This window comes from Chelonia mydas, chromosome 23, assembly GCF_015237465.2.
Source record: "Chelonia mydas isolate rCheMyd1 chromosome 23, rCheMyd1.pri.v2, whole genome shotgun sequence".
NCBI classification, from domain to species: domain Eukaryota; kingdom Metazoa; phylum Chordata; order Testudines; family Cheloniidae; genus Chelonia; species Chelonia mydas.
In genome coordinates, this window is record NC_051263.2 from 4,477,305 (window position 1) to 4,486,968 (window position 9,664).

Consider the following 9,664-nt stretch of genomic DNA (forward strand, 5'->3'; position numbering starts at 1 on the left):
TCAGCCTTCAACCTGCCTCTATATTCCGCACTGCCATTGGCTCAATGGGCCTCCGCCGCACGTAACGCCGCCTTCTATTGGCTGAGGTCAAAGCCGGGCCGCTTGTGAGTTCCATCTGGAGGCGGGGAGAAGGGGGCTCACAACGCGCTTGGATTGGTTGGTCCCGGCGGCGGCCCGCGCGGTGCGATTGGTCGGCCTGGGCGGGGCGGGCGGCGATTGGCCGGGCGCGCCCGGGGGGCGGGCCGAATCTTCCAGAAGCGAGCGGGCTCCCGACGGCGGTGGCTCGGCGGGTGCGGCGGCGGCACCATGATCCTGTCGGGGGCGCTGGGCGCGGCCTCCCCGGCCACCGTGTCCGTCTCCATCAGCAGCAGCCTCAACTCCTTCCGCGCGCAGAAACGCTACGGGCGGGGCCTCACCATCGCCGAGTTCAAGGTACCCGGGACCGGCCCCTCCCCCGGGCACCGGACCGGACACCGGACCGGGACCGGCCCCTCCCCCGGACACCGGACCGAACCGGGCACCGGACCGGACACCGGACCGGGACCGGCCCCTCCCCCAGCCTGACCCACACCCACCGGACCGGGACCGGCCCCTCCCCCGGGCACCGAACCGGGCACCGGACCGGACCGGGACCGGCCCCTCCCCCAGCCTGACCCACACCCACCGGACCGGGACCGGCCCCTCCCCCGGGCACCGGACCGAACCGGGCACCGGACCGGACACCGGACCGGGACCGGCCCCTCCCCCAGCCTGACCCACACCCACCGGACCGGGACCGGCCCCTGCCCCGGGCACCGGACCGGCACCGAACCGGGCACCGGACCGGCACCGAACCGGGCACCGGACCGGCACCGAACCGGGCACCGGACCGGCACCGAACCGGGCACCGGACCGGGACCGGCCCCTCCCCCGGGCACCGGACCGGGACCGGCCCCTCCCCCGGGCACCGGACCGGGACCGGCCCCTCCCCCGGGCACCGGACCGGGCACCGGACCGGGACCGGCCCCTCCCCCGGGCACCGGACCGGGACCGGCCCCTCCCAGGGCCTGACCCACACCCACCGGACCGGGACCGGCCCCTCCCCCGGGCACTGGACCGAACACTGGACCGAACCGGGTACCGGCCCCTCCCCCGGGGACCGGGCACCGGACCGGCCCCTGCCCTGGCCTGACCCACATCCTCCGGGCACCGGACCGGCCCCTCCCCTGGACACCAAACCGGGGCTGACTGACACCCCCCCAGGACCAGCCCACTGGGACTTTCGCTCCCCCACACCCCTGTCCAAACTGGGACCGCCTGACCCACACCCTGCCCGCAGTGCAGTCGCCCCTGACAGCAAATCAGGACACGCCGGACCCGATGCTGTACCCTCCGGCGCTGGGGTGGGATTGAGCAGGACCAAGCCCTGTGGGTCCCCTGACTCCCTCCCAACCAGGGACTGACCGAACCCGTCACTGGACCAGAACCAACGTGAACCGTTATTATCCTGGCCCGGGCCAAGCCCTACGGGACCCCCCCATGCCCTCGACACTGGCCTGATCCCCACACTCCCGACGCTGGACCAGATGGATCAACGCTGACCCCACTAACATCTGCCAGGGCCTTCACGGCCTGATCTCCTTGGGACTAACCCCACTCCTGGGAGCCCACTGACACCTGCTAGGGCTTGACCCTCCCTTGGACCCTGGACTGGGATTTCCCCCCCCTGAGAACCTACCAGGGCCTGACCCATTCCCGGACCAACACCCCACCCCACCCCACCCCACCCTACTGCTTGGGATGGATGCTGACACCACCGACACCTGACCCCCCTGGCTCCTGCAAGGACCAAACTGACTCCTTTTTAGGACCTGATCCTCCCTGGCTCTTCCTGAGCTGGGGACTTCTCTCTGGGACTAATCTACCTAGTACTAGACCTTCCCCAGATCTCTATGGGATCCTCCCACGTGTCCCCATTGGTGAGGGCAAGGCACTGGGGCTGAGCTCCCATCTGCTGCCCTCTCCAGGGGTCTAGGCGAGGTGGCAGGAGGAGCTAGCCTCTCATCTGAACTCTTCCTCTCCCTGCTAGGCCCTCCCCGACTCCTGTTGCTACTTACTTGATTCCCCCACCCTAATCCGGAGCCGGCCCCTGCTCTGCTGATTCTGAAATTGTCCAGCTCATGGGGCCTCTATTGTTCCCCTTCTTCCAGGAGCCTTCAGTGACCCCTTCTTGCTCCCCCAACATTTGCCTATGAACAGCAGCCTCCTTCCATGCTTCCTTTGTTGCCTTTTCCTCGGGTCTTTGCACTGAGCATTTTGCTTGGATCCCTCAGACGCCACCCTCATTTTCTCCTTAAAACACGCTTGATCCATGTGGCCCTGGTCTTTATATGACCTACCCCAGCTTGGAGTGCTCCTTTCTTTTGTGTTTTGATTGGTTTTAAGGAACCTGGGGTAAGATTTGAATACAAACTCAGGGAAGCTTAATAGATTTAGTAGATCCCGTCAAGCCCAGGTCCTTGAGGCAACACGGGTTATTCCCTACAGCTAGACTGGGAAGGATTAGACATTCGTTTATCAGTAAAAATCAGTAAACATCAATTTCACCAGATAGCCCCCTCCAAAAAGACTTCCCTCAATAATAACTGAAATTTACAGAGAAGCAAAGTACATTTCTCAAGCAGCGTTTTTCTTACTTTGATTTAGGGCTGTTTTGACAGGTGGTGGTGGCCAGTTGTGTTCTAATGGTTATCGAGCTCTAACTTTTTGAACCTCAGGGTCTGCTGTCATTAAACAATTAGTCTGTTCTCTCCATGAGTTCCTGCAATTGTGAACATTTAAATAGATAAACGTTAAGAAGAAGAAGCTTAAAACAGTGCAGTCGAGCCAGAACCCAGTTCAGGTGCTAGTAAGCAACAGTAATGAGTCCCTGCCTGACTGAATTTCCTGCCTCTGCTCAGCCGAGAGTCCTGGCTGGGGTCTGTGCTCTGCCCGTTCAGGACCACAGGCTCCTTGCATCTGCAGGAATCGGTAGCTCTGCTGCCATGCCCCACTCACTCTGTGACAGCAGGAGCCGTTCAGCGGTGGGATGAGTGAGTGTGGGGAAGCAGAGACCCAAACCAGGACTGTGAGGAGGAGCCCCCAGCTGTGGGGGAGGCCACCCTGCTGCTGAGTGGCTCCTGCCCCCTCGATTATCTGAACAAAATGCCGGTGTGTCCCCCCCATGCTATTTGGAGAGCTGGGAGTACGCTGTACCTTACCTCTCCTATTCAAGGAACGAGGGATTCCTGTCAGCCTGGAGCGGCGTCCTGTCTCCGGCAGTTGCCAGTGTTCCAGAAAAAGATGGGAGAACCCTGCAGTAGGCAGACCCCATCCTAAATGACTCCTTGTCCTGGCCTAAGGAGTCTCTGTTCCTGGTGCTTGCATCCTTATTTGTCAGCTTTTGCCAGTGACCAATGAGACCCTATAGTAATGGGGGAAATATACTCCCCCAAATCACCCCTCAGATAACACCCACTCCTCCCCCTAAGCTCCCATAGAGAGACCCATCCGTGCAGTTTACTCTGAAGGCAAGCAAATCCGGAGGTCTCCTGATCTCAGCGGAGGTCTCCTGATCTCAGCGGAGGTCTCCTGATCTCAGCGGAGGTCAGGATGGCGGGAATGGGAGGGTGGACCTACTGGGAAGTGTGTAATGGGATCAAAACCAGCATCTTCAACTCCCCCTTGGGGCCCACTGGCAGACACTGAGATTCCTGAGCGCAGGTGTAATATACCTGTGGCAAGATGGAAGCTTCTTAGTAATAATACCTTGCCTGTGTGGAGGGCTTTTGATCAGTCATGCTCAAAGTGCTTCACAAAGGAGGGCAATATTGTTACCCCATTTGACAGATGGGGAAACTGAGGCACGGGGGAATATTTGGACCAGGGTCGCCCAGCGGGCTAGTGGCCAAGCCAGGAACAGAACCTCTGAATCCAAGTCTAGTGCTCTGTCCACTAGGTAACACTGCCTCCCTGTGGAGCGCATGGTAGTTACCTGGCACTGAGGTGCCCAGTACTGATTGTTGTGTTTTGGGTTTGATTGCTTTCTAGCTGTATCCCAGAGCAGGGAGACAAAAATACATCTGCAGCCTACAGTCCTATTGGCCTGTCTTCCTGTCTGTTCCCCCACCGTTTCCCATGCTTCTTTCTCTCACTAAACTTGACTGCTTTTTTCCCCCTCACCCCCTCTTCTCCCCTACCAGACAGGCGAGCTGCAATTCTCCATCCTGAAGCACCTGCACCTCCAGCGCTTTTGCTTATTTCTCTGGCCTCTCTGGTATTTGCAGTGACCCAGATCCTGTCTGAATAACTCTCCCCACAGCAGCTCTGGGGTGCATTGTGGGTCCCTGAGAAGGGCTCCATCAGCAGAAAATCCAGCCATGCCAGGCAGCCAAAAAGTGGATTAACTGCAGCTCAGCAGCTGGGGGCTTGTGCCCAGCTGTCTAACTGATGAGCCACCACTTCCTCCCCTGCAGCAGTTGGCTCTTTGCCAGCTGCTGGCTGCTGTTTGTTGCTTTCCATCATCATGTATTTATCCTCTCGGAAGGGAAAACTGATCTATAAAGCAAAATCTGACCCTGCAGGAGCTGTGTCCAGCTCCCCATGCTGCTAGGGTTGTGCTGAGCACTGATTGGTTTGCTACCTTCTGCGCTCTGTAGGACCATGTCTCTTATCAATCCCCTGTGCTCTGATCTCTCCACGTCTGAATCTGCCTTCCTGGGTGGGTTGCTGCTTCCCCTCTGTTCTCTTCTGCAATTGCGATCACTGCTGAATTAATGCCAGAGCAGCTCCTGGCAAAGCATTGGACCAGGAGCTACCTAGCTACGGGCATCGCTGCTGAATGCATCACCATTGCAACCAAAGCTCCGTCTGAGAATCTACGAGACCGTCTAGCCCAGATCGCTTCTATCTCTTGCATTTTGTAATGTTCCTGGGTCTTATTTTCTTCTGTAAGCTCCATGATGCCTGCTTGGTCCAGTTGTCCTCTGTGGGAGGCTTTGCGGACTCTGGCTTGTATGTGGCAATGGAGTTGAGGATGTGGAAGTGCTGATCTCTGTTGTGTCTCTCCTTTCCCAGTGCAAACTAGAGCTGGTGGTGGGAAGCCCAGCATCATGTATGGACTTGGAGCTCTACACGTCCGATGACAAATTTGTAATGAAACTGGACAGCGATGAGGCCTTATTGGGATCCTACCCCATCGATGACGGCTGTAGGATACACGTAGGTATCGGGGTTGCAGATCCCCAGCGTAGACAGTGATGTGAACTGCAGTGTATTCTATCCCTGTAGCACTAAAGAGCCCGCAGGACTCGACTTTTCCTCAAGTCGAGAAATAACGTTCGTTTCCTCTTAAAAGAGCAGAGATTTTAGGTCTGTGAAGGGGTTTTCAGTCACCCAATGACTTAGCAACTCGAGTCTTGCTGAAAGGCAGCGGGCTGTGGGTTACTGAATCATGCAGGTGCTTTGAAAAACCCACACCCATGATCTAAACCCCCACCCCCACCCTGCAAAACTTGATGTTTGTGTGTAAAGTTCTGCTTTGGCTTGTTTCTTTGGAGACTTTTTTTCTGTCAGAACTGACTAAATTAGCAGCACTTGGGGTTATAAATTATAACGCCAGACAGAACCATTAGATCATCTAGTCAGACCTTTGGTGTGACACAGGCCGTCAGGCATCGTCCAAATGACCCCTCTATTGAGCAGCCTTGTCTTCAGTACAGCCTGAGGGTGTGTACACCCAGCAGACCTTCCCCCCACTTGGCAGTGAGTCTCAGAGCCCGGGTCTACAGACACGGGCTCGTGCTACGGTGCTAAAACTAACCATGGTGACGTTCCCACTTGGGGTTGGAAGCTGGGGTGGGGGGTTTCAGAGTCCCAGCGTGAATGTTTTAGCACCATAGCATGAGTCTGTAGACCCAGGCTCTGAGACTCACTGCTGTGGGTTTCTGTGCTGCATAGATGTAACGTATGGCACGTGTTCCAGGGACCCCTTGGGATGCCACTACCCTGAATTACGCAGCTTTAAACATCAGGCACCGGGGCTCAGTTAACCAAGACTAGGGCTAAAGAAACTGGTGTGAACAAGAGCGGACTCTGGTAATTTCCATTCTGTTCTCTAGGTTATTGACAGGAGCGGAGCCAGGGTCGGCGAGTACGAGGATGTGTCGCGGGTAGAGAAATATGAAATGTCTGCCACTGATTACGAGAAGAGGCCAGGTAAGGATGACAGCATTGCCAAAAGACCCATTTTTGCAGGGTTAAAACTTCCATTCCAGGATTGACATTCAAAGCCTGGTGGGTTTGATATCAAATGGAGCTCACCCGTTTGTCTTGGTCACATAACGTGTTCCAGACTGGCACACATGTAAACAGCAAAGCACCTGAAAATACCCCCTCGGCTGGCTTTGGCTGGGGGGCAGGAGGGTGGTGGGGTGTTCTGGTGCTGCTGTCCCCAAATGGCTGAACTCAGATCCCTCCCCATGAGAGAAGAGGGCCGTGGGGATAATGCCCCATACACCAATGCCAGGTGGGTGCATAGTGAGAACCGCAGCATGTGTCCTGGGTGCGGTGGCTCAGCTTCTCAGGGTGCCCAGCTCATCTGTACTAGAAATGCACCATGCGGGCAGCGACCCACCGGCATCCTCCACCATGAGGTGAGGGTTTGTGCATTGTTGCTTTCTGTTTCCCTCAGTGCTGTCCAGTTTAACTCAAACTGTGGAATCCATGGAAGGTTAAACAGATCTCACTGGCAGCAACCTTGCCTTGCATAATTTCCGCCCACTCCTCGTTCCCCTCACTGCTCTCCTCCCCTGTGTCGCCCTGAAGGACACTTCACTCTCCTTGGCGTTGGTACCTTCCCTCTTACGCGTGCTTGGGCAAGGAGTTCCTCCGAGGCAAGAGATGGCGAAAAATGAGATTGTTACAATCCGACTTACTGTAAATCTCCGATACTAAAAGGGAAATCTTCTACTCCCTTTCGCAGGAAGAAATGCTTTCCTTCCTCTAGGGCCAAAATACCGACTGGGATTATTTCACAATCAGTTTACTCTTACGCAGGTGAAGACAACCATGAACACCCCAGTAATCTTATTTTAGGTTTGGGAGGCTTGTATGATTACAAATGTAGTATGATGAGTGGGAACTGAAAAAAGAGGGTCTGGTTTCAAGAGGGACCTGATTGCGTGTGACACCGAGGGGGTTCATTGTATAATGGGCCATGCTGCTACCAGATACAGGCCTCTCAGCATGTAACCTTGGCCTCTCTCTCTGCATGCCCGGTAAAGATCTTTCCGGCACAGCCTGTGCCTCCTGTGTTGCGTATCGCTAACGAAAGACGGATGGCGGCAATGAGATGTTTTCCTGCTGCTAGGTTGATCTGGGCCCCAAACGTAGGTGTTTGAAGTGGAGAAAATTGACTAAGGAAACGTGAAACAGACCAGGGCTGTTGATATTGTCTGCCTTGAGTGCAAAAAAACCAATGGAAAAGGGGGAAAAATAGATTTAAAAAAAAAAAATCTCAGTTCTAGTCTTGTGTCCCATGATAGGTGGGAGTAGATGTTAAAATGTCCAAACCTGACGGTGTCCTTTGAAGACCAACCCTTTTCCTCCTCTGGCTTCCAGACTCTGTGCGCTCCTTCCTGAAGCGCAGTAAGGTGGGGAAGTTTAACGAGGAGGAGATGTTGAAGAAAGAGGCTGAGCAGGAGCAGAAACTAGCAGAAGAGAAGGCTCTGGCGGAGACCATTTCAGTGGGTGCTCGGTGTGAGGTACGGGTCTCAGGCCAGCCCAACAAACGGGGGACAGTCATGTTCGTGGGTAAGTGCCGCTGGCCCCCGGCTATCAGTTCCTTTCCACTCTGTCTGTCTGAAAGGACAATTCTCTTAGTGAAGATCAAGCATACAAAGAGTGGCTGTGACTCAGTTTTGACTCTCCTTCTCTCCGTAGGGCTAACAGAGTTCAAACCGGGCTACTGGATTGGCGTCAAATATGACGAACCCTTAGGGAAAAACGATGGCAGGTAAAAACCCTTCCTCTGTCCAAGTTCTGTCTTGGTGCAAAGAAGTCCTGCCCTGTTCCCAATAGGGGCCCATGCCAAGCCAGGTTCTCTCAAAGGAAGCGAGGGGTGTGGTTTGAGCACCGAACGCCTCATCCCTGGACTTGCCCTGGGACCTCGCTCCATGTCTGTGCCTGCAGCTTGTATTGAATGTCACCCTAACAACAGTGCTGAGCAATAATCTGGTTTATTGTGGGCCAAACGCACGCCGAGGTGTTAACTGCTCTGGCTTGTATGGAGTCACACAGGGATGGCTCTACCCTTCCGTTAGGTCAGTTCCCGCTGGCCTATGAGGAAGGCTGCAGTCACAGCTCAGCGTCTGGTGGTGCGTTGCTGAGACAGCTGTGCGGGGGAAGGGAGGGCTGTGTCAAGCCGCTGCCGAGCTCATCCCCGACTCTTCCTCTTCCCAGCATCAATGGAAAGCAGTACTTCGAATGCCAGCCCAAGTACGGCGCATTCGTGAAGCCTCAGTACGTCACCGTGGGGGACTTCCCAGAAGAGGATTACGGACTGGATGATGAAATGTGACCGGGAGACAGGAGAAAGGAGTCCACATGGACCCGCTGCCCTCTTCACATGGCTGTCGACACGCTGCGGCGTCTCAGTGGGCTGCTGCATTCGGATCCTGCTAGAGGGCACCTAGGTGAGGGAGAAGATGTGACAAGCAGCTGTTTTGGTTTTTTTATTTCTTCTGATTGTATCTGTTTGTTCAGTGAAAGATGCCATATCCCTTTGTTTTTTCTCCCTCCCCTCCATACGCACCAGCTTAATGCAGTGACACTAATAAAGCTGCCTGGGAGGAACTGGCTGCGCAGCTTAGCAGTGATCCTTGTATCTGGAGTGTGTCTCGTGTGCCGAGATCCGGCCCGGTGGCTCCAGAAGCCATTGATCAGTGGTTGGATTGAGGGCACAAGGAACCCACAAAGCTCAGATTTAAACCCATGGGAAGATTTGGGTTGGGCAAAGGGTTTAAAAATGCAACGCATTGAGAAATAGAGCATTGTCCGAGTGACTATCGTGATCGACTGCGCATGGATTCGAACGTCCTCACGCTCGAACCAAGGATTAGGATCCTAAACCACAAAATCGGTATCAAGATTGCAAACCCCTCCAACATCCTGAGATGTCTGGAGCCAGGGTTTGGCTTAGTTCACATCCCTTTGTCCTTAAACTTTGCTTAATTGAAGGAGGTTACCCCACTAACATGTCCGCTGTGAGACACTCAATTTGAACTCCCCTTTATTCTCAAATCCCCCCCTCTCCCTCAAAAACCCCTACCCCAAGCAGAATTCTGGCCCTGTAAAGGGAGACGTGCCAGAGACCCCCTGAAGTCCTTTGCTGTTGATTTTTACATGGAAGGTGCCCAGATGCTAAGGTGATGGGCAGCAGAATAAACATGCATAGGTCTTAATTCTTAGAATGACAAAAGTATAAATACCTGCTGCAGTGCAGTTTACGGTTAGCTACTGATTGACTCAGTTGAAAGCTGCAGTATTCCTCTTCAAGGGTGTGTCTTGGACAGATGAGACAACCCTGAATTCTTGTCTATTACCTTTCCCCCATGCTGCCTAGCTGCTGCAGTGACTAGAGAAGGCA

General features: G+C 55.0%; 1 protein-coding gene across 2 annotated transcripts; it reads left to right on the forward strand.

Moving 5' to 3' along the window:
* The first annotated feature begins 212 nt into the window (after window positions 1-212).
* Window positions 213-8,876, forward strand: TBCB (tubulin folding cofactor B). Of its 2 annotated transcripts, XM_037884479.2 has the most exons (6): window positions 213-432; window positions 5,095-5,238; window positions 6,138-6,234; window positions 7,639-7,830; window positions 7,960-8,032; window positions 8,479-8,876. In XM_037884479.2, exons 1-6 carry the CDS (start codon window positions 307-309, stop codon window positions 8,594-8,596), a joined length of 750 nt encoding a protein of 249 aa, XP_037740407.1. In that variant the 5' UTR covers window positions 213-306; the 3' UTR covers window positions 8,597-8,876. The 2 variants fall into 2 exon arrangements, with proteins under 2 accessions (XP_037740407.1, XP_043390444.1); XM_043534509.1 differs by having other exon boundaries at window positions 232-432; window positions 7,639-8,032.
* The last annotated feature ends 788 nt before the right edge of the window (window positions 8,877-9,664 follow it).